This window comes from Agrilus planipennis, unplaced genomic scaffold (assembly GCF_000699045.2).
Source record: "Agrilus planipennis isolate EAB-ADULT unplaced genomic scaffold, Apla_2.0 scaffold302, whole genome shotgun sequence".
NCBI lineage: Eukaryota > Metazoa > Arthropoda > Insecta > Coleoptera > Buprestidae > Agrilus > Agrilus planipennis.
This window is the reverse complement of record NW_020439071.1, coordinates 143784-158823: the sequence shown is the minus strand read 5'-3', so window position 1 is coordinate 158823 and position 15040 is coordinate 143784. Positions and strand designations below refer to the sequence as shown.

Below are 15040 nucleotides of genomic sequence, written 5' to 3'. Positions count from 1 at the left end.
CAGTCCATCCGGACTACGCCGGAAGATAGGGCGGAAGGCCCTCTCCAGCCTCCTTTCAGGAATCGTGGGAATGGGTGGGTGGTGGTTCGGGTGAGAAAGATGAGACGAACGAAATGAAGACATTATCTTTCTCACCCCACCACCACCGATTCCTAGAAGAAGGCTAATGTGGATCTTCCGCCGTATCTTCCGGCATAGTCCGGAGGGACCGCCACCCCACCGGTATTACTAACTGGTGAGAATTAAATACTTCAAAAGTTTTAAATGTTGTACTTCAATTTGAATCTCTCCTTTGTAATGACAGCCATCCAAATTCCATAATTTATTGCAGAACTGCTTTTAACTGGTAGGCACATATTCCTACATCCTTAATTAAATATTTACTTGTTATAATATACTTCAATTTTTCTAAAAAAAGGCTCTAAATGATTGCGAAAACAGAATCAAAATCAAATTATTTTAGCATATACTAGTTATTACGTTATAACAGAAGGCATCATACTTAAGTACAATTACTTAAGATACTCTGAATGGATTAATTACATTTAATGTTCTGATCTGTTCGTGCTTTTCAGGGAGATTCAGGAGGACCACTTGTCGAGAATGGGGTTCAAATAGGAATAGTCTCTTGGGGATACGGATGCGCTCGAGCCAGATACCCCGGTGTTTATACAAACATAACCAATCTAAGGTCGTACATAAACGAAGTTAGCGGACTTTAGTAAACTATTAAAGAACACGACCAGGTAAAACGAAGAAAAATTGTGATAATTGTATAAAGCCTAAAAGTGTAAATAAAAAACGATTGTGATAAGATGTGAGCACCTGTATGAAGAATTGCATTTTACTGAAGTGAGCAACTGTTTATTCAGAACAACTTAAACCTTACTTTACCACCTAATAAAATCAGAGGTAATACCTTCAAGTGACTATCCACAAAATACCATAACGTAAATACCAACCAAGCGCTAAAGAGATTTGGATATATCTTGATGTACATATTTATAAAAAAAAATAATAAAATAGTAAGATTTGAGATTTTATCCTTTAAGATTGGAGAATGTTATCTTATTATTATTCAAGTGTGTACTACCTAAAACGTTTTATATATTCAGAGTGTGTAATTAAGTCATCCTGCTTGTGGAGATGTAATGGCGTGTGACAAAAATCAAAATAGGGAATTAATCCCGAAATATGTGCTTTTGTTAGATTAAAAAGTAGGAATAGAAGGAATATGAGAATGAGAGATGGGCGTTATTTCTCAAACATGAAAGACTAATTAAACATTAAAACAATTAACATATTATTAAGCTAAAATGCTTAGATTGTGATTGCTTTTACGTAGGACAAACTCCTTTAGAATCAGTTTTAGTGAACAGTTTAAATCGTATATTTTTTAATTATATTATTTAGATACAGATCACAAGTTTCCAGCTATTAAAAATTTATAAAAACTACATATCCCAAATCATCATCATTATAAGGTCGTTAGTCCTAAAACTGTTTGGACACGTACCTCCACTCTTTCCTATCCAGAGCTAAACTCGGATTTCCCAAAAACGAGAACAACCCACACTTGCGAACGGTAATCTAATCTAGGTTTACCTCTATCCCTCCTAACACCAGTTTCTGACTCGAATATGTTTCTGACTAGACCTTCATGAAGATGTCCTACCAACCTATCTCGCCTATTTTTATTGACTTCCATAGAGTCCTCTGTTATCCTCCCGAGATAAAAATGTTCAGTCTCTCAGAGTCTCTGAAAGCGAGACTCGAGTCTCCGTCTTTAATCGAGTCTCTCAGGTGTCTCTGAGAGATGTCGAGAGACTCTCAAAAAACTGTTTAGCGTCTCTGAACGAGAGACTCGAGTCGCTAATAGAGAGATCCTCATTTCGTATCGAGTCTCTGAACGAGAGACTCGAATCTCTCAATAAGTGGTGTCTCGATAAACATGGTTAAAATTTTCAGTTCAGCATATTTCAGAGGTCCCAGTCTTCCTACGAGAGACTCGAGTCTCTCAACTTTTCAGTTTTATACATTCAGCTTCTCTGTGAGAGACTCGAATCTCTGAATTAACAATTTTATCGTTCGAGTCTCTCATACAGAGACTGTGGGAGATCCATAAAAACACCTGGGCAATAACTGAGAGACTGTGAATGACTGTCAGAAACGGTCTCAGAGATGCTGAAAGACTCTGAGAGACTGGAGAGAGACAAATTTTTTTTCTAGGGCTATTATTTCTAATACCTCTTCATTCCTAACCTTCTAAATCCAACGATAACAAACAACGACTTTTCAAGGCTTTGGATGAACTCACTCACTAAATTAATTCACAGCTTTACTAATGGCCAGATTTTTAAAATGTTGATACCTAATTGACGTTGACGACTCTGTTAAATTATTCAAATATGTGCTCGATAATTTTGCACCAACTGTATTCATCTGATTGCAGTGAAATAATAATTACCAATTTCCTACGATCGATCATGTAGAAAATAATTTTCGATTAAGAAATTTTCAACTTTCCAAACGCTTATTGGTCGTAAATTTTAAAAGCAATTTCAAATAATTGTAGTTCTATTGTGGTGACCCTTATAGTCATTCAGTTCGAATGAGATTATTCGGCTTTGATTATGTCTCTGTGACATTTCAATAATGCACCCTTCCAGTGTAGCGACCCTTGCACATAAAACGTGCAGTAAGCACATGTACTAAGAAAGTTCAACATAGGTTAAATATTAAGGAAAAAAACAGAAAGTGCAAAGCCAAAATATAATACACATATGAGTGGGTCAACTTTTCAATCTGAAAATGAGCATAAGTAATTTAAAATAACATGAATCTTCAGGTGTGTGAGAGGCGGGTATTGTAGGTACATTTGGAAAACATGAAAATGTGTAATTGATCGAGGTCAATATAATCCGTAAACATTTTAAATTATTTGTTACTGCATTTGCTTGTCAATATACAATACAACTCCTGAAAGGACGATAATAATAAAAATAATTTCATTTTATTAATAAAAAAATGCTACAAAGGGTACCTGCTCGGTAACCTCAATCATACAATGAATAAGCGAATTTCGTATTCTAAAACTGGAATATTAATTCAAGGAAAGGATGAAGCGAATTTTCTATTTGTTTTAGAATATATTTGACTTGTAATAATTTAATATTAATAAATACGTAAAAATAATATATTGAAAACAACTGAAACTAAATTTGAATTGGACATACGATGAGTATAACAAATAACAAGTAAATAAGTTAACATATCGGTACTTGTTATCTCTTCACTAAAACTCAAATAGGTATGACTCAAAAATCAGGAAAAAAAGTACATGCAGACTGATCACTAGATAAGATAATATTATAACATGCAGTGTGTCGCCAAATGTTTATTCAAATTCAGGAAAAGTTATTACTTTTGTTTAATTGCAATGACCACTTATAATTTTAATCGATAGCAGTATCAAAAATGGATAACTTTGGTACCTGAATCTCTCAACAAAGTATTGCAGGTAGGTATATGTTCTAATTGATTTGTACATCTCGAAATAATAGAATTTTCCCCTCTTCAAAACCATCTTTTTACTGTCACAAACGATTGAGAAAATCCCGCAGGTACCTTTGATGTAATTTATTCAAATCAATAAAACTTGAACGATTAGAAATAATAAAAATGTCTCCTGTAATGAGAAAATCTTGTGCCTCAATCGAAATTCGCAGATCAAAGAACTAATAAAAAAGTTACTGGGAAATGGAAACCGACAGCTAAAAGTTACGAAATTGGTTATTGATAATCGTCCAGGGATTTCAGCAGCGAGTGAAAAAAAAAATAGAATGAATTCCAAACGCACTAGTTACGATTTTTAATGAGCTTCCAAGAAGATACCTCCATTTCGATAGAAAGATATCACCTCAATAAAATGTTGGAATTGTTGTCAAGATACTTGCAATGAGTGCTTACGTATCAAAGCACAATAGAAATCTATTTAATCATCATTGTATAGACGAGTTTCCTCATTTTTTCTTAATCAAAATTCTTGAAAATCATGATGATTTTCCAGAATTACTTTTTAGATAATATTTGCGAATATTGCACGTATATTTACTTAAAACGATAAGATTAATATGACAATACATATCAAAATTTAATTAAAAAGAAATTACTGATCTTACAGAGATTTAGTTTTTGATTATTGGAAAAGTGGTCCTTATGGTTATTGAGTTAATATTTGCAACGACGTATTTAGCTGTCGAATTTTTCGATAAAAATTATCACCAAATTACGTAACAACGAAACATATTTAAGTTAAAAAATCTTGCCTGAATTAATTCATTACAGTTGAATGTAAGCCTTTGAGAAAATGAATCCAATAACTGTTGCACGTTTACTGTTTTCCTTTCTGGGTAAGTATGCCGTTAGTTTAGCTATTTTCAATCAACGAATATCATATATTTCATGTACATTCTACATACATAGATCTGAAATTCTAAATTAGTGATTTAAACTATACTAATCTTTAGCGTTTTGGGTTATCTGCTTAGACAACCCCATCTATGGTTTCACACTGTTCATAACAAACAAATTTGTAGTAAAGAACCACAAAGTTTCGTTTAATTAGAAACCCAAAGCTTCAAAATCCAGCCCTGTAGGATATTTTTTTGTAGGATGTTTCAATATCATCAATGCAGCATCAATTCCTTCCAATGCAGCATTAATACCGTCAAATGGCAGGAGTGTAGAAGGTGTAAACGTTGATATTAGAGAGTATCCTTATCAGGTCGCACTGCTGTATAGCTCGTCTCCAATTTGCGCCGGATCAATTTTAAACCGAAAGTGGGTTCTTACTGCTGCACATTGTCTTTCACGGTAAGTAAACGGTTCCATATCTTTATAAATATATGTGAAAAAAGGGCTACTCAATGCTAAATAAATGATAATAGGAATGATCAATATACAAGATTGAAATTAATTCAGGATTCAGGAAAGCAAATCAATTCTGAAAGTCTCTTCGTACCTGTAAGAGCTTTTTTGTCGAAATTTCAAATTGAATGTTTATGAATGAAGTATTTTAAATGCTTAATTATTGTTACTGTTGAATAACTGGAATATACGTAGATAGATATTGATATTTACCCGTTGTGGAGGGTTACTTCAACTACAAATTACCGTGATTAAACAGAACATAGCGACATCCCTTTGCGTTCAATTTCAATATATCGGCAATGTTACAAAGAGGTACATATTGTATCTAACAAAAAGTTTCTCCTTAGGAGTAACTTCCTTCTCCGATACTCCGTTCGCGCAGGATCGAATTACAGAAACACCGGTGGCGTTTCAGTCCCAGTTGTTTCTACCCGCACTCATTCACGCTATAATTCGGGAAGTCTTGATTACGATATTGGAGTCGCTTGGTTACAATCTGAATTGACGTATGGAAGTTCAATTAGGCCTGTTGAATTACCCTTACCAAATGATTATATTCGTCCTCGTACCACTGCTACAACAACTGGATGGGAAGATGACGTCTCAGGTTCTCACCTGCGAGGTGTCTCCGTACAGATTATCGATAACGATGTCTGCCAGGACAGCTATTACGACAGCAGAGTAATAACCGACAACATGATTTGCGCAGGTTTTGCTTCAAGTAACACTTGCCAGGTATGTATGTTTTTTTAAAGTTTTGTAAAAAGTTTTTTAAAGAAGAAGGTAGGTAGTTTCATCCACAGATAATCATTCAGTCTCTTCCGTTTTCTGTCCGATTCATCATTAAAGGTTTTAGTTTTGAAGTACTCCCAGCAAAAATGTCAATGAAAAGCACAGAACGACTAGACGGTTTCTAGCAAGCGGGATTTGATGACGGACTTCCTTATCTTTTTGATCTTCGACAAGACTACCTACAATTAATTCAGCAATGTTTCTAAGAAATATAGTAGTGTCATCATCATCATAAGGTCGTCAGCCCTAAGACTGGTTGGATACGCACCTTCACTCCATTCTATCCTGAGCTAATATTCACTACAACTACAACATCCCAAATCCTTAACTATTTGCGAACAGTAATCTAATCTAGGTCTACCTCTACTCCTCCTAACTCCCGTTTCTGCTTCTAATACGTCTCTGACTAGACCTTCAAGCCTGAGAAGGTGTTCCAACCATCTCTATCGACGGTATCCTCATTATTCACCTGTAACTCCCTAATATTTATTCTCTACTTTGCTGCTTTAGCTTTGAAATTATGACATAGGCCGTAATTTCAAATAACAAATCACAAAAATTTGTTGCTAACACATCCTGATTATTTACAATAAATGCTAACATACCTATTTAGTTTACAACCACTATTGTTTGAAGTTAGTATTCTTACTACATAGTAACCTTTTGTTTTATTTTTCTTAATTGTTTTACTGTAATGTACAGGGTGAATCGGGTGAACCATTGGTTGCATCAGAGTACGGTCAATTGGGTATTGCTTCATGGGGCAACGATTGCGGCCGTGCTGGACCCTACGGTGTGTACACACGTGTTTCTGCTTTTAGAACTTGGATCAACTCGCAAACTGGAGTATAAGTACTATCTACTTATTCTTAATTGATGTAAAGTCAAAATAAAATACACTGCAAGCAAATATCTAGTTTCATTTATAGTTATAGTAGTACTTTTCAACAATTATTTCACCAATATCGGACAAAGAATTCTGAATTCTCTCGAAACTGCTAGATACGGATCGTGATTTCGACCTTATTGATGCAAGGATTTCATAAAACGCAGTGTTCTGTCGTTAATGAGATCCGATAAGATTTAAATTGCGATCAACGTCTGGCAGTTTCGACAGAATTTTGACCACCATGAACATAGATATCCATCTATTTAAATGGACCTTGTTGAACATATTAAATTCCACTGAATATAGCAGTGTAATACAGATGGCGTTTACCGCGTTGGTTGTATGATTTCATGCCACCAGTAGATTTACATTACACACAAGTTTAGCGCAATTGAAAGTGCATAAACTCGCATATAATCAACCTCAAAAAATCTATAATATTTGACACCCTTACCACATTCTATTATTTTTTAAATTTAGGTAATTTTCCATTAATTACATTTCGAAGAAGATTTTTCAATTAATAACAGCGAGAACTGCACATGCATCCATCCACATACGATAAAATTGATAAAACAGTTCATACTTAATATATTTATCAAAAATTAATCAAAGACGAACCAATGGTTTTAAGAATTCAATGGTTATGAAAAAAAAAATTAGATAATTGAATTCATTACAGCTGAGAGTCTGCCTTCAAGAAAATGAACCCTGTTGTATGCATAGCATTTTCATTTTTGGGTAAGGACATAAATAGTTTGGTTATTTTACTACAAATAAGATCATGTATTTCATGTAGATATAGTATATATGAAAATTGGAATTAGTGATTTGAACCACTAATTGTTACTCTAACTTACTCTTTTAATGTAGATTTTGGGCTATCTTTTATACTATTGATAACAAATAAAGTCGTAAGGAACCACAAAGTTTCGTTTATTTAGAAGCTTAAAGCTTCAAATCCGAATCTGTAAGATAATTTTTTGTAGGATGTTTCAATTTCATCAATGCAGCATCAATTCCTTCCAAAGCAGCATTAACACTGCCATATGGCAGGAGCGTAGAAGGTGCAGAGGTTGATATTAGTGAGTATCCTTATCAGGTAACACTGCTATATTTCTCGTCTCAAATTTGTGCTGGATCGATTATAAGTCCAAGATGGATTCTTACCGCTGCACATTGTCTTTCATCGTAAGTAAATACTTCCTAGTATGAATAATTGTGAAATGGGGTTTACCTTTACAGTTGGGACATTTAAAATTGTTATAGTTTGCAATAAAACTATCTTTAATGTCGCATTTACTGTCTTCTTTCAACTTACTAACTAGACTAGAGCAGCTGCTGACATAACGCATACTTTTACTCACAACAGACGTTGTAGGGAATATCGTAAACATAAAAAATACACTAATAAAGAAAAAGGAATAACATTACACCAATTGTGTAACAGAAAGAGATGCAGTCAAGCAGAATTTGAACATGTTACCAGCATCAGACTTTAAAGAAAGTTCAACATTCTCAGGAATTTAGGAATGTAAAGACGATTGTTTATAGATATAATTCCAGCCAGGCAGTTATAAAGCCGACCCTGATCTTTTGCCTACCTAAGCAAACTCTATGGTAACTGCTGCACCGTTTACTTGTATTATCCGGTTATCTCTTTTCACTTTGTACTTTTCATGAAGCATTTTGTAACTTAACAAGAGTGTGTTTAAAACGCAGCAAATACCTACAATCCCAAGTGGAAACAAGAAAGAACATACGTCCATTCTCACAGATATTGTATTGATTGTCCTAACTATAAAAGATGAAACGAATGATTATTTTAACATACAAGATTGAAACTGTTCTAGGAAATGTTAAATTTGTGCCTCTATCTCGTCATATCTGTAGGAGTTTTTCGTTAAAATTTTATTTTATTCTTATCGTTACTTACGTTACTTAATCTTTAAGTATTCTGCGATCAGTTCAGTTTTTGGTATTTCAAAATGTTGCATCATTTCTGCATGTAGGGACAACATTCCGCAATGCTTAATTCTGTCATTCTATAATGTACCTAGGTTTCCTTTGTGCTTTCTAATTTCAAACTGTAATATAATATCATAAGGTCGTCAGCCCTTCACTCTTTCATATCGCGAACTAGTTTTCGCATTTCCCTAAAACTGGAACATCCCACGTCCTTAACTACTTCTGAACAGTAACCTATTTTAGGTTAGTCGTTCATGCCTTAGAAGATGTCTTATCAACATATCTCCCCTATTTCTTATTGACTTCTATAGAGTCCTCTGTTCTCCTATTCTTTCTAATACCTCTTCATTTCTAACCTTCTCTATCCACGGTATCCTCATCATTCGTCTGTAACGCCACATTTCTAACCTTTTTTTCCGCTACGCCCACCGTCAAACGAAAATTATTTATCAGAAACAAATGAGCCACTTTTATAATAAAAAGTTTTTCTTCAGGGGTAACGTTCTTTTTCGGTACACCATTCGAGCAGGATCGAATTTTCGAAACTCCGGTGGTGTTAGTGTTGCAGTTGTTTCTATCCGCCCTCATTCACGCTATAATTCGAGCAGTGAAGAGTACGATATCGGACTCGTTCGGATAACATCTGATTTAACGTATGATAACACAATTAGAGCTGTTTCATTGCCAACACCAAACATTGATATCCGTTCTGGAACCAATGCTACAGCAACTGGATGGGAAGATGGCGTCTCACAGTCCCATCTTCGAAGTGTTAGCATACCACTTGTCGATAACGATGTCTGCCAGCAAAGGTATGGAAATAGAATAATAATAACCGAAAACATGATCTGTGCAGGTTTTTCTGCAGGAGGCAATATTTGTCAGGTATTTGTCTACCTACCCTAGACAAAAATTTCTCTTTCCAGTCTCTCAGAGTCTTTCAACGTCTCTGACAGCATCTCTCACAGTCTTTCACAGTCTCTCAGTTATTGCCCAGGTGTTTTTATGGATCTCTCACAGTCTCTGTATGAGCGACTCGAACGATAAAATTGTTAATTCAGAGATTTGAGTCTCTCACAGAGAAACTGAATGAATAAAACTGAAAAATTGAGAGACTCGAATCTTTCGCAGAAATACTTGGATCTCTGAAATATATTGAACTTAGAAAATTTTAACCATATCTATCGAGACACCACTTACTGAGAGATTCGAGTCTCTCGTTTAGAGACTGGATACGAAATGGGGATCTTTCTATGAGCGACTCGAGTCTCTCGTTCAGAGACGCTAAACAGTTTTTTTGATAGTCTCCCTCAGCGACACCAGAGAGACTCGATGAGAGACGGAGACTCGAGTCTCGCTTTCAGAGACTCTGAAGAGACTGAACATTTTTATCTCGGGTATATCTCATAATTATCAGGCTGTTTCAATGAAAATGTTAATAAAAGACAAAGAACGATAACACAGATTGAAATTGTTAGAGATAGATACTATTTGAGACACTGTACAAGTTTCACCTCAAAAAATTTGTTTTTCTAATTTCTTCAGTAGTGCATTTGAGAAATGTATTTACTTTATTCACTTTCAGTTAGTATTCTTGCTACACAGTTAATTTTAATCCGCGATTTTTGTTTCATTAATTGTTATATTTTAATGTACAGGGTAATTCGGGCGAACCACTAGTCACATCACAATATGGCCAAGTAGGTGTTGCTTCCTGGGGCAATGAATGTGGACGTGCTGGGCCGTATGGCGTTTATACGCGCGTTTCTGCGTTTCGAACTTGGATCAACTCAATAAGTCGAGTATAAATACATACTATAATGATGTAATAGCAAAACAAGTGAAATATATTTCAAAAAAAGATGTAGTTTAATTTATNTACTATTGTTGTATTATCTTGTTCTTTCTGTTACTTTGTTCTTGTTGTATGTTTCACTCCTTGTGCCTTTTTGTTACTTGTGTTTCGCTTGTTATTGTTATAAATTGTTAATTGTTATTATTAGTGTTTTTTTTTGGCATTTAAATAATATCCATCAAAAGACACTAAAATAGTATAAAGATTCTTTACAGTAGGATTACTTCCCAGCCATGTCCGTACATCTCTCTCCTGCAGACGTTGGTTTGTACATAGTGTTATCGTGAAACTATAGTACAAATACATTTTCTGTCTAAACGCATTTGGCAGTTCAACGTATATAAAGTTAATTTATGATGGCTTGCAAAAAATATCGGTACCTTGGGCAGATCAAACGAGTGAACGTACTGTATAGAATCTTTATACTGTAGTATGGTCACTTCTACCTGCAACAAGCATTTTTGTCTGCACCACTGTTATATACCGCCTTGCTAGCCGCTACTTTCCTCAGTGTGTGTACTTGTTTAGATAAAAAAAACTTTTGAGTATTTCATTCCCACCAGCCACTAATGCTGGTGGGCGGGCAGTCCATCCGGACTACGCCGGAAGATAGGGCGGAAGGCCCTCTCCAGCCTCCTTTCAGGAATCGTGGGAATGGGTGGGTGGTGGTTCGGGTGAGAAAGATGAGACGAACGAAATGAAGACATTATCTTTCTCACCCCACCACCACCGATTCCTAGAAGAAGGCTAATGTGGATCTTCCGCCGTATCTTCCGGCATAGTCCGGAGGGACCGCCACCCCACCGGTATTACTAACTGGTGAGAATTAAATACTTCAAAAGTTTTAAATGTTGTACTTCAATTTGAATCTCTCCTTTGTAATGACAGCCATCCAAATTCCATAATTTATTGCAGAACTGCTTTTAACTGGTAGGCACATATTCCTACATCCTTAATTAAATATTTACTTGTTATAATATACTTCAATTTTTCTAAAAAAAGGCTCTAAATGATTGCGAAAACAGAATCAAAATCAAATTATTTTAGCATATACTAGTTATTACGTTATAACAGAAGGCATCATACTTAAGTACAATTACTTAAGATACTCTGAATGGATTAATTACATTTAATGTTCTGATCTGTTCGTGCTTTTCAGGGAGATTCAGGAGGACCACTTGTCGAGAATGGGGTTCAAATAGGAATAGTCTCTTGGGGATACGGATGCGCTCGAGCCAGATACCCCGGTGTTTATACAAACATAACCAATCTAAGGTCGTACATAAACGAAGTTAGCGGACTTTAGTAAACTATTAAAGAACACGACCAGGTAAAACGAAGAAAAATTGTGATAATTGTATAAAGCCTAAAAGTGTAAATAAAAAACGATTGTGATAAGATGTGAGCACCTGTATGAAGAATTGCATTTTACTGAAGTGAGCAACTGTTTATTCAGAACAACTTAAACCTTACTTTACCACCTAATAAAATCAGAGGTAATACCTTCAAGTGACTATCCACAAAATACCATAACGTAAATACCAACCAAGCGCTAAAGAGATTTGGATATATCTTGATGTACATATTTATAAAAAAAAATAATAAAATAGTAAGATTTGAGATTTTATCCTTTAAGATTGGAGAATGTTATCTTATTATTATTCAAGTGTGTACTACCTAAAACGTTTTATATATTCAGAGTGTGTAATTAAGTCATCCTGCTTGTGGAGATGTAATGGCGTGTGACAAAAATCAAAATAGGGAATTAATCCCGAAATATGTGCTTTTGTTAGATTAAAAAGTAGGAATAGAAGGAATATGAGAATGAGAGATGGGCGTTATTTCTCAAACATGAAAGACTAATTAAACATTAAAACAATTAACATATTATTAAGCTAAAATGCTTAGATTGTGATTGCTTTTACGTAGGACAAACTCCTTTAGAATCAGTTTTAGTGAACAGTTTAAATCGTATATTTTTTAATTATATTATTTAGATACAGATCACAAGTTTCCAGCTATTAAAAATTTATAAAAACTACATATCCCAAATCATCATCATTATAAGGTCGTTAGTCCTAAAACTGTTTGGACACGTACCTCCACTCTTTCCTATCCAGAGCTAAACTCGGATTTCCCAAAAACGAGAACAACCCACACTTGCGAACGGTAATCTAATCTAGGTTTACCTCTATCCCTCCTAACACCAGTTTCTGACTCGAATATGTTTCTGACTAGACCTTCATGAAGATGTCCTACCAACCTATCTCGCCTATTTTTATTGACTTCCATAGAGTCCTCTGTTATCCTCCCGAGATAAAAATGTTCAGTCTCTCAGAGTCTCTGAAAGCGAGACTCGAGTCTCCGTCTTTAATCGAGTCTCTCAGGTGTCTCTGAGAGATGTCGAGAGACTCTCAAAAAACTGTTTAGCGTCTCTGAACGAGAGACTCGAGTCGCTAATAGAGAGATCCTCATTTCGTATCGAGTCTCTGAACGAGAGACTCGAATCTCTCAATAAGTGGTGTCTCGATAAACATGGTTAAAATTTTCAGTTCAGCATATTTCAGAGGTCCCAGTCTTCCTACGAGAGACTCGAGTCTCTCAACTTTTCAGTTTTATACATTCAGCTTCTCTGTGAGAGACTCGAATCTCTGAATTAACAATTTTATCGTTCGAGTCTCTCATACAGAGACTGTGGGAGATCCATAAAAACACCTGGGCAATAACTGAGAGACTGTGAATGACTGTCAGAAACGGTCTCAGAGATGCTGAAAGACTCTGAGAGACTGGAGAGAGACAAATTTTTTTTCTAGGGCTATTATTTCTAATACCTCTTCATTCCTAACCTTCTAAATCCAACGATAACAAACAACGACTTTTCAAGGCTTTGGATGAACTCACTCACTAAATTAATTCACAGCTTTACTAATGGCCAGATTTTTAAAATGTTGATACCTAATTGACGTTGACGACTCTGTTAAATTATTCAAATATGTGCTCGATAATTTTGCACCAACTGTATTCATCTGATTGCAGTGAAATAATAATTACCAATTTCCTACGATCGATCATGTAGAAAATAATTTTCGATTAAGAAATTTTCAACTTTCCAAACGCTTATTGGTCGTAAATTTTAAAAGCAATTTCAAATAATTGTAGTTCTATTGTGGTGACCCTTATAGTCATTCAGTTCGAATGAGATTATTCGGCTTTGATTATGTCTCTGTGACATTTCAATAATGCACCCTTCCAGTGTAGCGACCCTTGCACATAAAACGTGCAGTAAGCACATGTACTAAGAAAGTTCAACATAGGTTAAATATTAAGGAAAAAAACAGAAAGTGCAAAGCCAAAATATAATACACATATGAGTGGGTCAACTTTTCAATCTGAAAATGAGCATAAGTAATTTAAAATAACATGAATCTTCAGGTGTGTGAGAGGCGGGTATTGTAGGTACATTTGGAAAACATGAAAATGTGTAATTGATCGAGGTCAATATAATCCGTAAACATTTTAAATTATTTGTTACTGCATTTGCTTGTCAATATACAATACAACTCCTGAAAGGACGATAATAATAAAAATAATTTCATTTTATTAATAAAAAAATGCTACAAAGGGTACCTGCTCGGTAACCTCAATCATACAATGAATAAGCGAATTTCGTATTCTAAAACTGGAATATTAATTCAAGGAAAGGATGAAGCGAATTTTCTATTTGTTTTAGAATATATTTGACTTGTAATAATTTAATATTAATAAATACGTAAAAATAATATATTGAAAACAACTGAAACTAAATTTGAATTGGACATACGATGAGTATAACAAATAACAAGTAAATAAGTTAACATATCGGTACTTGTTATCTCTTCACTAAAACTCAAATAGGTATGACTCAAAAATCAGGAAAAAAAGTACATGCAGACTGATCACTAGATAAGATAATATTATAACATGCAGTGTGTCGCCAAATGTTTATTCAAATTCAGGAAAAGTTATTACTTTTGTTTAATTGCAATGACCACTTATAATTTTAATCGATAGCAGTATCAAAAATGGATAACTTTGGTACCTGAATCTCTCAACAAAGTATTGCAGGTAGGTATATGTTCTAATTGATTTGTACATCTCGAAATAATAGAATTTTCCCCTCTTCAAAACCATCTTTTTACTGTCACAAACGATTGAGAAAATCCCGCAGGTACCTTTGATGTAATTTATTCAAATCAATAAAACTTGAACGATTAGAAATAATAAAAATGTCTCCTGTAATGAGAAAATCTTGTGCCTCAATCGAAATTCGCAGATCAAAGAACTAATAAAAAAGTTACTGGGAAATGGAAACCGACAGCTAAAAGTTACGAAATTGGTTATTGATAATCGTCCAGGGATTTCAGCAGCGAGTGAAAAAAAAAATAGAATGAATTCCAAACGCACTAGTTACGATTTTTAATGAGCTTCCAAGAAGATACCTCCATTTCGATAGAAAGATATCACCTCAATAAAATGTTGGAATTGTTGTCAAGATACTTGCAATGAGTGCTTACGTATCAAAGCACAATAGAAATCTATTTAATCATCATTGTATAGACGAGTTT

At 34.6% G+C, this 15040-nt stretch overlaps 4 protein-coding genes across 9 annotated transcripts in view; 3 read left to right on the top strand and 1 right to left on the bottom strand.

Moving 5' to 3' along the window:
• LOC108742709 (trypsin-7-like) overlaps nucleotides 1-960 on the top strand; it is a 4902-nt gene extending 3942 nt beyond the window's left edge. Inside the window, exon 4 of the mRNA XM_018478009.1 lies at nucleotides 576-960. Within this exon, the coding sequence (XP_018333511.1) occupies nucleotides 576-722 (147 nt within the window). The 3' untranslated portion in view covers nucleotides 723-960. The remainder of the gene's footprint in view (nucleotides 1-575) is intronic.
• LOC108742700 (connectin) overlaps nucleotides 1-15040 on the bottom strand; it is a 197659-nt gene that overhangs the window by 54907 nt on the left and 127712 nt on the right. The gene's annotated exons all lie outside the window — the stretch shown is intronic.
• Nucleotides 4301-6634, top strand: LOC108742707 (trypsin-2-like). Its single transcript, XM_018478007.1, has 4 exons — nucleotides 4301-4412; nucleotides 4674-4875; nucleotides 5280-5667; nucleotides 6427-6634. The coding sequence occupies exons 1-4, from the start codon at nucleotides 4370-4372 to the stop codon at nucleotides 6574-6576; spliced, it is 783 nt and encodes a 260-aa protein (XP_018333509.1). The 5' UTR covers nucleotides 4301-4369; the 3' UTR covers nucleotides 6577-6634.
• LOC108742711 (trypsin 3A1-like) lies at nucleotides 7242-10409 on the top strand. Its single transcript, XM_018478011.2, has 4 exons — nucleotides 7242-7354; nucleotides 7603-7804; nucleotides 9076-9393; nucleotides 10240-10409. The coding sequence occupies exons 1-4, from the start codon at nucleotides 7318-7320 to the stop codon at nucleotides 10259-10261; spliced, it is 579 nt and encodes a 192-aa protein (XP_018333513.1). The 5' UTR covers nucleotides 7242-7317; the 3' UTR covers nucleotides 10262-10409.